Source organism: Erithacus rubecula (assembly GCF_903797595.1).
Source record: "Erithacus rubecula genome assembly, chromosome: 15".
In the NCBI taxonomy this organism is placed as follows: Eukaryota; Metazoa; Chordata; class Aves; order Passeriformes; family Muscicapidae; genus Erithacus; species Erithacus rubecula.
Genome location: NC_136667.1, coordinates 6083684 through 6096899, shown reverse-complemented (window position 1 = coordinate 6096899; position 13216 = coordinate 6083684). Strand labels below are relative to the sequence as shown.

The following is a 13216-nucleotide window of genomic DNA, read 5'->3' as shown; positions in this document are numbered from 1 at the left end:
CTGGTCTGGAAAGGTTGATCCTGTTCTTGCTGTTTCTAGTTTCTCAGTGGACATTAATAAGCCTCAAGCCTCTAAGGTAATTTCCATTCAGGTTTGTCTTTGAAGAAATGGAAGTGTAAAGTGTTAAAGGCTGAAGGCTGCTTCTGTACAGGACCATGTTAAAAAACATCCACACCACCCTATTCTAGTTTGTTGTAAGGCATTCTCTAGTTTAGGATCAGGAATTTGCATTTAACCTCTAATTTTTGTAGACAGCTTCTGTTGGATTTGCTAGTCTGTCTGGGATGTTTCAGATCTAGTTTAGGCTGTATCTACATATGTTTGGGGCCCAGCTGCTTTTGTCTGTGGGAGAGGGGCAGACTAGAGCATAAAAGGCTCTGTCAGAAGGCTGAGGGACAAGAAAATCTCTGCAGGTTCTGCAGTGCTGCTTTATTAAGAATTCTAAAGAAAGGTTGAAGTAACTCTGTAGAGTAAAATATTTATTGAGTTCAATCTGTTTGGTAGATTAAGGCATTTGGCCTGAGATGCACTGACTCCAAGTAGGACAAAGTAACTTCAGAAATAAGACATTGATTCCTTCCTCCTTCTCCTGTTTGCCCTTGCTTTAGAAAGAGCATAGTCTCCAAATTCTGATTTGTTTTGATGCAGACAAGCCCTGTAGGGATTTCTCTAGGTAGATGAACAGCTTATTAGTTTCTTGCTCAGGAGAATATGTTTGGAGGGAAGCACAAGCATTGTTCCAGCATCCTAAGATTGGTAATGCAATGTACAGGGTAAAGGATGATAATTTTAGGCACTCACATGGCAGCTGCTGGAGCACCTACAAAGACAGACTGCAATCAGAAAGCAGAGAGCACTTGGGGCATGGCTTGTTTGCCCTGTACCATCAGTGGGACTGTTCTGTTCCCTGCCAGCTTTGCAGCTGTGCATAATTCAGTCTTGGCTATGTAGTTTAAATGTCTTATACCAGGGCATATAATCTCAGAGCATGTGACAACTGGCAGAGAACAGAATTCCTCTGTGGCTGATGTCAAGCCATAATTGCTGCATACCCACATGCAAATTGGTGCCCCATGGGATATTAATGTCTCCCTTGCAGAAAAAAATAACTTCTGTAAGAAAAATGCTCCTTCCCTGGAAATATTCAAGGCCAGGTTGGATGGAGCCCTGAGCAACCTGATCTGGTGGGTGGCATCCTTGCCCATGGGCTGGGGATTTGGATTAGATGATCTTAATCCCTTTCAACCCAGGGCATTCTGTAAAAAATGACCTCAGTGTATGAAATGCTAGGCTGAGGCTGCCTTCTATCTTGCAGGTTTGCTGTTCTAAGTGCAGTTTGTAGACAAGGGAGCAGATTCCTTTGTCTGAACAAGGCGTAAAGGAAAATGTAGTTCCTGGTGATGGGTCTCCAAACAGCAATTAATAGCAATTCCAAATGGAGCTTTTCAGGACAGGTGTCAGGATGAGTGGTGTAATGAAAAATTAAAGAAAGAACGAGGAGATATTAGAGAAAAAGGAATTCTGAAACTGCAAAAAGTAATACTGGATGCTTGTGGAAGGGATTATACCTTCAGCTTCTGGTCAGAATTACTTGCTCAGAGCAGCTATTAATACAAATCTTTCTGGTGAGCAGAGCTAATTCAAAAATTACAGTGATTGCTATAGCTTGTGGTTGTGCATCATCCTTTAACAAAATGCAGACTGGGATTGGTCTTGAGTCAACAAGTTTGACTGAAGGGCTGTGAAATAAACTGCTCTTGAGCTGGGAGGTTATGGTGAAGGCTGTCTACACCCCACATGCAGCAGTATTGCACTCCCATCCATCTTTGAAGCATCCTTGACTGGATGCTTGAAGGAGAAGCATGTGCAAGTGAAGGTCTTGGCTGGGGCACTGTAACTTTAGTGGCCTTCACCCAGCCAGGAGCAGCTGCATTGTCAGAAGTGGCTGCTGTCCAGAAGCCTGTTGTGAATTCATTGTGCTTTCTTGTTGCAGTGTCAGCCCATCTCTGATTGCATGCCTGCCCTCCTGCTTCCAGTGGTGAGAATATGGTTCCTGCTCCTTTTGTTTGTGTCATTCTCAGAAGGCTGCTGAGCATCTAGCAAGGTTAGAATGGGGCAGACAGTCTTGTTTGAGAGCTGTAGAAGCTGAGGCACATTTACAGCTTTTCCCCAAGCCCCAGCCTCTGAGGCAGTGCCTGTGACTTGGGCTCACTCGGTGTGTGCACTTTGTCCCAGATCTGTGCTCAGTGCATCTCTTTTGAGACAGCAGAAGCACTTTCTGTCTGGGCTTGTGGGCTTGTAGAAAGCCAAACCAGTACAAGTTGTTTTGTTTGCTTTTATTAGCAACTTGCTCTGGAACAGGAAAGGTGGTTAATGGGTTTTTAAAGTGACAGTGGGAAAGGTGAATTTTGGTTTTGCTCAGTGCTGTAGTTCTGTGTTAGCAAGCAGCCCATATCTTCCCTACAGGAGCAATTGTGAGGCAGTGGGCTTGGTAGGAGGGGTAGTAAGCTGTTCTTGCTTTTCCAATTAATGAAGGTTGGCTTGCAGAAATCTTCATTATTCCCAGGTCTGTGTGCCTGCTGCTCTGATCCAGTCCCTGAGACTTCCCCCATGGGAACAGCATGAACTTGCCTCCATCTACACCTGAAAAGGGAGGGCAGTGACTGAACCAGGGCAGCTCTGCTTGCTGCTAAGAAACTCTAGCAGTGGTCAGAGGAGCTGGGTTTGGTGTCTCAAAAATCCAAGTATGCTTCTCACTGTGGAGGGCTGCAAAGGTGTTGTGTAACTTCTGGTTGGATTAGACCAGTGCTGATTTCAGTATTCTATTCCTTGTGCAGAAATCAGGGCTGAGGTGGAGTTAAGGGCAGCTCATGGGTGTTTTGGATACTTGCACGAGAGTCCCTTGGCTGGGGGGAGGGAGGAGCACATTGCTTGGTGTGTGGTGCAGAAGATATTGGACAACTTTTCTCAAGCTAGAAAACCACTTCCTCACCAGCACGTGCCAACATGACTGGATGTGTGGGTATAGCACTGCACTGACAGAGTGTGGCCTGCTGGCAAGAAACTGGGGAGCTGGGGGGCAATGTGTGCTCTGCTGGGAAGTTGGTTCCTGCCAAACCATATTTGAAACACAGCTGTGACTGGTCTGCTCATAAAATATGACCTGTAAAGTGAAATTTTGAGGTTTGTTTTTCTTCCCCCAAAGCAATGGTATTTTTTCTTAGTTGGTTTAGTTGGTTGTTTGGTTTGGTTTTTCTGTTGGCTGATTTGTTTTTTTGTGGAAGGGGTGGTTATTTGCAAAGCTTTCTATTTCTGTGGCCTTGGCTAAACAAAGAATGATTTAATCTGGAAAGGAGATCTTGCTTCTGCCCTTTCTCAGCATTTCAAATACCTTAAAACAGGCTGTCCAATATCTGTAAGGGCCTGATTCTCTCCTGCCCCAGCAGAATTGTTTTGCTTTCACCAAGAGCAGTCATCCCCTTTGCTGCACCTCATCTCCCTGACTTCCCTCTCTGCATTAGCCTCTCTTCCATCAGGTGACATTGACCTGTCACTTGCTGTGCTCTGAGTTCCTGGCAGGGAGAGGAGTCAGTGCCAGACAAACACACAAATGTCCTTGCTGTGGACATGCTGTGCATATATCTAATGTATCTCTCTCAACTCAAGGTTTGCTGGAGAGATAAGAGTCTTTGTGGTTTGCATGTGCTGTGATCCCTCTCCTTGTGTCTCTCTCATGGCAAGCCTTGCTTTCTTTCCATGGAAATGAGTGAGAGACAGAACTGGGCTGTCTGCTGCATCTCTGCAGTGCCTGAAAAGCAAAGGCAGAACTGGCCAGAGTCTCTCAGCTGCAGAGGCTGCACAGAGTGGTTTTAAGTTTGGGGCTGAGATGGAGCTCAAGAATTTGGCTTTGAAATTTGAAGAATTCAGGACAACCTGTAGGAAAGAGCAAATCACTTGGAAAAGTTGACCTGAGACTTTTTTTTTCATTTGTTTTTAATTCTTTATGCATTGCACATGAATTTGTCTCCACCAGAGCTGTCTGAGAGGTGTGTTTGAATGCTTGAACACTTGCCTTTGAAATGAATAATACATTTCTCTCCCAGCTTATGGAAAACACTTGCATTCCTTACTGTCTTCAATGCTTTTTTAAGAAAGTCTAAGCACCCCTTTCCAACCCTTCCAACCTGAAAGCTTTGTGTGGAAATTTTTCATTTTGGGGCAAAAAGCCAAAACTTTCTGGGTTATCTTCAGAGCTATGAATCCACTGAGTGAGTGTCTGTATGTGTTGGGGCAGAAATTTTCTGTCTTATGCTGCAGTTTTTCCCCTGTACAGATTGATTACAGAGTCCAGTATCAACATTTTTTTGCTTACACTGGCTACCAATATGTTACATTAAAAAAACTTGATTAAAGCAGACATCCTACAAATGGTGAGCTGTTAATTTGGTAGAAGAGACCATTCAAGCTCTTGAGGTGAGAGCTGTTCCCTAACTCCACAGAAACCTGGAACTGAGACTCTCTTTGCTGTTGTATTTTTGGCCCTTGAGTTCATATTGATTTATGCTATAGAGGAGGGTAGATTAAACCAGTGACTGTGGGAATAAATTAAGAGTTTACTTCTGCAAGGCTTCAAAGTTTAGAAGCATGGATTTTCAGATAGCATAAAATGCATGACAGTTATCTTTACCTTTATGAGAGTTTAGCAAATGAACAGCTAAGTGTGGCTGCCCCTTACCATTATCATGTGAAGTAAGTGAATTTTCACATTTGAGAGATGGGAGCCTGTGTTGGGTAAGCCAATGATGTGGCTGGATGCCATCAAGAGCAGAATTCGTGTGCCTTGCTTTCCCTCAATTGCTGTAGAACTGTGTGCCCCTCTCCTCAAGGCAGCAGTCATCAGCACTCCTGCCTCTCTGTTCTTCCAGCCCTCAACTTGCAACTCCTTGTATGATTAGACATCAAAGTGGATTTAGCTCTGGCTCCTGATAGGGAACTCTGTAAGGAGAACAAAGTGCACATTGCTCAGAAACTGGCATGTTGAGGTGATGTTTCACATGTTTCTGTGCTTCAACCAATTCCCATGTCCTCATGGGCTGGACTGCAGCAAGATCCAGGCACAATCCCTTGGTCCATCCTTCCTTCCTGCCTCTCCTCCCTCCTCCCTCCCTCCACCCCTAGGGAGGCTGTCCTACTCTTTTTTTCTCCCCTTCCCCCCATGCTCCCCAGCTGTATAAGTCCCTAATCAAGCTGTCCTTGCATCAGAGGCAGCTCAGGGGGCACAGCAGCAGGATGGCTCACGGCGCTTTGGGGCTCCTGCGGAGCCGACTGAGCGCCAGCAAAATCCGCCTCCTTCTTCTCTGTGGTGTGACTGAGCAGCACCACAGCCCAGCAAAGTGGCCAGAAAGAGGCTTCAGCTCCGTGCAGGGGTCCCAGGATGGCCCTGGGGAGTCGAGGTGAGTTAAATTCTACCTTGCTGCACGTGGAGGGATGGGCATGCACCTCTGCCCTGGCCCCAGGATGAGGAGATGCCAGTGAACTGTGGGATGTGGGGGACAAGACCATCAGCTCAGGTGAGCAGATGCTGATGGGAAGAAGGTGGTGGTGCCAGGACTCAGCCCCAGAGGTGCTGTGGGAACCTGTCAGAGGTGCCAGTGCTGCCTCCAGAGCTCTGGGGGCCACAGCTAGTGGCTGGGAGCCAGTTCATGAAGGTGACAAGGAGGCACAAGAGTCCTTTGGTCCATTTCCACAGCAGGAACTACTGCAGGCTCCCTGCCAGCCTTTCCTCTCTCTGCTTTAGGGATAGTTCAGGAGGAGATGGTAAAATAAATATCATTTCTGGATTTCCTTGTTGAATATCATCTAGGTCAGACTGTAATCTGCTAGGCATTGAGTGAGATCCAACCAACATCACAGAAAACACAACAAACCATTTTGCTATCTGACCTTAGAGAAAAGTCACAGTGATAACCCTGCTCAGTGGGATTTATGAAGACTCATTATTAATGGGATTTCTTTCTAATTGGTTTGTTGCTTACGAAATGATCTTTTGCAGTGCTTGTAGGCATCTTGCTGGTTTGTATGGCCTTGGGAAGTATCTTTTAAGAAAAACACTGATGGGGCAAGAGCTACTTTCTTGAAACCTCCTTCACCACTTTCCTATGTCAGAGGGTTTGAGATTTTAAAAGGGATTAATCAGTTGGTATACACTGAATTTGCAGTGTTGAGTTTATCACATCCTGGTAAGATCTTTCCAAGTTTCTGACCATGTATCCTGTGAAAGTAATGCCATTGTAAAATAGTGCAGACTAAATGAAGCAAAATTTAGTCTATATTTGGTGTTTTGTTTTGGTTTTTTTTCCTTAATCCTGGTTCAAAATTACTTAAAGTGTGGAAGGGATTTTTTCACTGTTTCAAAAGCACCAATAAACAAGTTCAAAAGTAAATAAATTAAAAAGCTGCAGGCCTTGTTTCCAGCTTTGGGTACCCAAAGCAGGTGTCTTTCAGAGGAGACTTGAGCCTGGGACTGATTTGAGGGACATAAAGACAATGAGACCAGTATGCAAGTCAGTCTGTTACTGAACTGAACAGTGAAAACAGGGAGTCATCAGACTGGGTTTGTCCCTCAACAGAGGCACCAATCCTGAGAACAAAGCCAAATTCCTGAAATGTTCCCTTCTGGGAGGTGCTCTCTGCATCGTGGCATCATCCCTGTTTTTGAGAAGAATGAACTCTGCAGCCAGCCTTGTCCAGTCATGCAGGGTGTCTCACAACAGCATCAACCCTTCCTTGTACCTAACTGGATGCCCTGTGTGCTGTCCCTGGCTGCCTTGGGGCCACAAAACTGGCAGCAACAGCCAAAGCAAGTGTGGAACTCAGGGGAACTACAGGGAACTAAGTTTGTGGGAGCTTGGTGCAGAGATTCTCCTGTAACTAATGTTGGCCAAAGCTCTGGGTGCCTCAAGGATATCAGGAATTAAGTTTTCTGTCAATAAATGTGCAGACAGCTTTGGGAATTTTTGGATCCAGCAGTCTCTGCAGGAAATCATCTCTCATTATTCAGCTGAAAAATCCATCTGGTTGCAGCACTAAGTGGAATTCTATCACTTTACTATTTCTATTGTGTAACAAATTATTTTACCCATAAACTAAATATTGCCTTGAAACATGCCTATTTGCCATACAAATGGAATAAATTACTCTGATCCATCAAAAATTAGGAGGATTGTTTTGTTTTGACATTTGAGAGCTAGTCTTTAAATTGTGTATTTAGAAACATCTGTAGGTGTCTTTATGGAAGGGAATTGGTGTATTTTGTTAGCCTGATGAATGAGAAGCTTCTGCCACTGGAGAATGCCCTGGGCTTTGGGATGATGGGCATTTGGGCAGGGCCACAATGAGAGTTACTGGGCAAAAGGCCCAGCTACCTCCAGGGTGCTGCCTTCTTTCTGCACAGGAGATGGGACCTTGGGTAACTGGAGCCTCCTATATCTAAGGGAGCATTTGGTATGTACACTAAGAAAAGAACAGTGTTTGCTCATGTGCTTCCTCTGGCAAAAATGAAAGTCTCAGAATATACTGTCTTGGTGAGAAATCCTGAACATTGCTGTCAGGGTGTGAGAGCCTGGTTGGAGGAGATGAACTGGGTGCTGTTTCCCTCTCATTTGTAGATGCCCTTTCTGCAAGTTATCATTAAGGGAAACTGATGGCTATGATCCTAACTCTTGCCCAGATTAAATCTTGCAGGCTGTCAAAATAACTAGCAGTTTTTCCTGAGAGTGGATCACATCAGCTCAGAGGAAGTTACTCAGCCCAGTAGCTCAGTAAGCTGGGACTGGGCATGTCTAATTATAAGAAGGGTCCCTGTGATGAGTTAAGGAAAGGAGTGGGCACTTCACAGAAGAAAAATAAACAATCATCAAGTAATCCCCTTGGGAAGGGAAGGGGAAGCAAAAACATGAATGACAACCCCCTTCTTGATGGATTAGTATCTGATCTTGAGCACTTTTCTTGTTCTTGCATCACTCTACCCAGGATTAACATCCCAGGCCTGGGACTTGCAAATGCTCTGCCTGCCTGCACATGCTGCCCCTGCCAGGCAGCCCAAGCAGGGGCAGCACATGCAGACCACTGCACTTGTTTGTACACAGATAGACATTTATTCTGTGGGCTCTTTGATAAAATGGGAAATATTCTGGGGCAAATCAGATCTGCCTGCCACTGAGAACTGATTATTTGAATTTTTTCTTTGGACATGGCATAATCCTTTGGAAAAGTGTTTGCATGCACATTTCCCTCTAAGTGCCATGTTTCTACCATAGAGCCCAAAGACCTCAATTGTGGATGTGGAGAAAAGGGTGGATTCCTCTGATTTTTGCAAATTTGTCTTACAGCTCTGAGGACCATGTGACAGTGCATTTCATAAATCGGGATGGAGAGCGACTTACAACCACAGCCAAAGAAGGGCAGAGTTTGCTGGAAGTGGTAGTCAATCACAACTTGGCCATTGATGGATTTGGTAGGTGTTGCAGCAGGGTATGTACATTAACATGTGCTATTAGGGCCACTGGGTAGTTAGGAATAGTGCAACAGTACTCTGTGTTCTGCCAAGACCATAAACAAGCTTCCCTTCCCCACCAGCTGCTTGCTGGGTGCTCACCAGGCTGAGATGGCAATATGACCTCACACGGTCACCACTGGTGTTCCAGCAGCCTCTGTCAGTGCTTTTGGCTGCATAGAGCTGATGTAAAAATTTTAAAAATGATGGTGAGAGAGAATAGGCAGGCTGGAAACTGCATCCATCTGTTGTGTTTCCTAGCATGTCTTTTGACATCCTCCAGATCTGTTAAAGGGCCTTTTCTCACACTGTTCCTGAAGATGGGCTCTCTCACCCCCTTATCTTTCCTGATTTGCTGCCATCCCCTTCTTTCTCCACCAGGTGCTTGTGAAGGGACATTAGCCTGCTCTACCTGTCACCTCATCTTTGACAAGGACACCTTCCAAAAGCTTGGTGCCATCTCAGATGAAGAGCTAGACATGCTGGACTTGGCATATGGACTCACTGACACGTAAGCCTCCCTGCTGGTCACAGCAGATTCTCTGAGGCAGATTCACACCTTGTGGCACCTCTTTCCAAGGGGATGGGGCTTGTTCTGTATTAAAGCTGTGCCTTGAGAGCAGGAGAGTTAGTAAAAACCCATCCTGGACCAGACATCCCAGTGTGGGTGGGGAATTCCTCTCTTTACTTTGGGAACAGAGGAGCCTGACTTCACGTTTTCTTCTCAGATCACGCCTTGGCTGCCAGGTGTGCGTGAAGAAGTCGATGGATGGTGTTACTGTGAGGGTCCCCATGGATGTGTCAGACATGAGGAAGCAGCTGGAGGTTGGAAAGCAAAGCAAACAGTAACTGGAAACGACTGCTGCACAGCTCACATCCTCATTTAGGCATAGCAGGGTACTTAGCTTTTGGTTGACACTATTGCTTTTTGTGGCTGGCTGGCAGTTGGCTGTAAAGGTCTGATTCAGTATAAAAGATGTGTTTGGCAAATCTCTTATTTAAAGAAGGCATCATGCTTAATAGGGTCTTTGGTGTGTATTTTAAGTGCTTAAATGCTCTGCTGCATGCAACTGGATTAAAGCCTATGGCTTTATATTTCCCTGGGTGGGTGTCAGTAAATATCTTTGCTGTATGTGACTTGCTTTATCCTTTGAAATTTAAGAATTCTGCTATTCTGAGTAACTGCTTAGAATTTTGCAAGGCTTGGCTCTTTAAAAGGCAGACTTTTCCAATTTGGGAAGCTTAAGAAGAGACTGTGATTTGCAAGTCAGTGTACTGATGTATCAACAATTGAGAGTGATGGGGACTACTGATTTGTGATCAGAATCTGAATTTACTGTGAGCTACATATGCTTATATACCATTTCTAGGAAGGCTAGTAAATCTTTTACTACACTCACTGGGTTAATCATCACACATAAACTTTGCATTTCTGCTTAGTTCAATATTCTTTCCTGTTGCCAGTCTTGATCCAATCTTCTTGTAATCTTCAAAGCTCTGTTTGCTCTTGCCAAGGTATCTTGGTTATCAAACTGCATATGCTAATTAAATCTAGAGTATTATCAGCCTCAGATGGGCTTGGTGATGTAGGTGACTTGAGTTTGGTCAGCAAGAGCATACTGAGGACACTGGTGTGCTGACAGCTCCTGAAAACAGAAACCACTTCTACGAACTGGAGATGTTTTGAGTCCCTGAATTGTTCTGTGCTAGAAGCAGTCACTTTCTCCATATGCTAAATTTTCTCATTGCTGTACTATCCCACATGTCAAATAAAATCCTAATAACAAGCCTTTTAGACCTACAAGATGCACTGTTCAGGTACCATGAGGCTGGATGGAACAGAATGAGTTGGATGGAAATTTAGTGGGCTGCATTCAGCACAGCACTGCCAGCTGATCAAAGGAGGGGATTGTCCTTCTCGTGGGGCCTCACCTGGAATACTGCGAGTAGTGTTGGGCACTGAATATAAAAATAAATTAATCTATTAGAGAGCATCCAGAGCAGGACTGTGAGGATGATGAAAATTCTGGAGGGGAAGCTTTATAGGGAGTGGCTGATGTGACTCAGCCTGGAGGACACAGAGGTCAGACCTCACTGTGCTCTTCAACATCTTCATGAGGGGAAGTGGAAGGACGGGTACCAATCTCTTCACTCTTGTGACCAGTGACAGGACTCGAGAAAATGGCACGAAGCTGAATCAGGGGAGGTTTGGGTTTCTGTGATCTCAGGGAAAGGTTTTCACCCCGAGCGTGTTTGGACACTCAGATTCCCCAAGGCAGCAGCACCCAGCCTGTGTTGTTTGGACAATACTCCTGGGCACATTATGGGATTCTTGGCATGTCCTGCACGGGGCCTGGAGTTGGGCTCGATGATTCCGAAGGGTCCCTTCCAAGTGAGGGTGTTCTGCGATTCAACCATTCCGTGATGGATGAAACTTCAGCGCGGCCTTGGGGCCCAGGCCGCGGGGGCGGCTGTGGCGACGCGGCGGCGCCAGGGGGCGCTCGGGGGGCGGCGGCTGAGGGGAGGAGGCGGCAGTGGGGACTGTGAGGAGGAGGAGGAAGGAGGAGGAGGCAGTGGGGACTGTGAGGAGGAGGAAGGAGGAGGAGGAAGGCGGAGGCTGCAGCGGGGGCTGTGAGGAGGAAGGGGGAGGCAGAGGCCGCAGTGGTGGTGAGGCCGCTGCACTGTGCCCGTCCCTCCTCCTTCCCCTCCCTGACCACAGCCTGGGCCTGTCCCGGGGAGCCACAGTTGCCATTTGTGTCTGATGATCTCTGTGCACCTTCACACCCTTCTAATGCTGCCATGCCCGGCGTGGCCTGGTATCCCTGTGGACACAGGCACAGGTGATGAGTGACACTGTGAATCCTCTCAATAGCCTTTGTCTTCTTCTCTGATCCTTATGCAAAAATCAGTGCAAATGTTTATCCATGTCAGAATTTTATCCTTAGCAGAAGGGTATGTGCAGGAAGGATTCCCTGACATGGCCAGAACCATGTGCTGTAAGAGGTGATGGCAGCAGGGAGGATTTTTGCAGGATTCCAGCCCTGTTTGGGTATCATGGTTTTAGTGATATTCCAAGGCTTCAGCCTTGTGACTGGAACGTGACTGGGTAGCCTTTTGCTTTGTCATAGATCAGAAAAGTCTTCCAGGCTGTGCCTGGTTCTCCCAAACCTCTCCTCCTCCAGCTTGTCCCAGGCTTACTGTAAAAAACCCAAGGAGAATAAATATGGATTAAATGAAAGCAGTTAAGCCATCACCTTCAGCAGCACTTCAAGTCTTCCCCTCCTGGTGCCACCACTTGTAAAGCCAAGGTGATCTGGAGTTTTGCAGTCCCATCTTGTTGTGAGCTTGAAGCTGGAGCCCAGGCTCTGCTGGAAGATGTCAGCTCTCTGCACACATCCTGGCAGGATGGCAAGGGAGGGAGCAGCTTCTGGCTTGGAAGGGTTGAATGACTGCTGGGTTCCTCTTCAGAGTGTGGTGACATCTGAAGGAAGAGTTGGTAGGACAAGCTGTCAGCATTGAAATGCAGGGAGTTAAAGTAGCCCGTGCTACTCTGCTGGGACTGTCTGTCCCCACAAGGTGCCATGGGATAACAGAGAGGCCTCTGCACAAAGGAGCTGCCTGCAGAGGATGAGGGACAGTGTGTCTTGGAAGATTTGCTTTCCTGGCACTTGAAACATCAGAAATAGAATTGGAAATTTTTAAGTAAACCACAGCTGCTTCAGGCACTTCTGTCATGTTTCTCTCAGCCTGCAGGATAAGGAAAGAAATCATATATCCTGAGCAGAAATAAGATGAGGCTGAGCTGCATGAGTCATTTCTCTTCAAGGCAGATGAGCTGGACTTGTTTGGCCTTGGTCTAAATTGGGAGCAGGCCCTGAAGGCTCCTGGTTTCCTGGATGGTGACCATGTAACACCACTCCCAAGAGCCTGCATCTGCTGGGGCACTGAGCAGGGCTCTCAGTATGTGACAGGCCAGCGTGGCCTAAACGATCTGAAAATGGGCAGAGAAAGAAGGGAAACCTGTGTGCATCTCAGGACTATACATTAAGGGGAAAATGGGGAAGAAATCCAACCAAGTGTCTGTGTATTTGTTATTTCTTGTTACAAGCAAGCTGAGGGATGTGGAACATTTTCAAGCTTGGTCTCTGAGTTGCATTATTGTCTGGCTCAGGGTAAAATAGGGCTGCAAATTTCCAAGCCCAGAAGTCTGGTTTGTGCTATGTTTTGCAGGATTTTGTTTTGTTTAAAATAAGGAAAAATGCTATAATACAGAGCTGGGTTAGAGCAGCTACCCAGGGAACTGTGCCCACATTAGGCAGCCTAAGATGAAGCAAGGAAAACTGTGTGTTTTTCCCTGCCTCTCCCAGTGTTTCTCTAAACTAATATCTAAGTTTCTTGTGATACTTTTACATGATGCAAACTGTGAGCTCATACTCTGCATTTGCTTCAGGTCTCTTTTGTTTGACCTGAGCCCAGCCACTGTGTTTCCAATCTGTTAGTAGTTTTAGAATACAGAATCATCTCTCTTCCAGGAATAGGCACTTATACTATTTAGTGTTGTTTCACCTTCTTGAAAAGAGAGAGTAATTCCTAGACTGCTGTGCTGGCAGAAGGCTTCTTGCCAGCTTGGCCAACCTGGCAGACCTGGCCTGGAGGTGTATT

At 46.1% G+C, this 13216-nt stretch overlaps 1 protein-coding gene across 1 annotated transcript; it reads left to right on the top strand.

Moving 5' to 3' along the window:
* The first annotated feature begins 2012 nt into the window (after window positions 1-2012).
* Window positions 2013-9686, top strand: LOC306808378 (adrenodoxin-like). The gene is made up of 5 exons (XM_079318936.1): window positions 2013-2038; window positions 5227-5453; window positions 8391-8515; window positions 8936-9065; window positions 9283-9686. Exons 1-5 carry the CDS (start codon window positions 2015-2017, stop codon window positions 9401-9403), a joined length of 627 nt encoding a protein of 208 aa, XP_079175062.1. The 5' UTR covers window positions 2013-2014; the 3' UTR covers window positions 9404-9686.
* Window positions 9687-13216: the final 3530 nt, after the last annotated feature.

What these genes read in the sequence shown, in the direction of transcription:
- LOC306808378 (XM_079318936.1), top strand. Translation starts at nt 2,015, where the DNA reads ATGCCTGCCCTCCTGCTTCCAGTG. An exon ending in CTGCCCTCCTGCTTCCAGTG is followed by an intron (nt 2,039 to 5,226) that starts GTGAGAATATGG and finishes CATGCTCCCCAG; the next exon opens with CTGTATAAGTCCCTAATCAA. An exon ending in GATGGCCCTGGGGAGTCGAG is followed by an intron (nt 5,454 to 8,390) that starts GTGAGTTAAATT and finishes TTTGTCTTACAG; the next exon opens with CTCTGAGGACCATGTGACAG.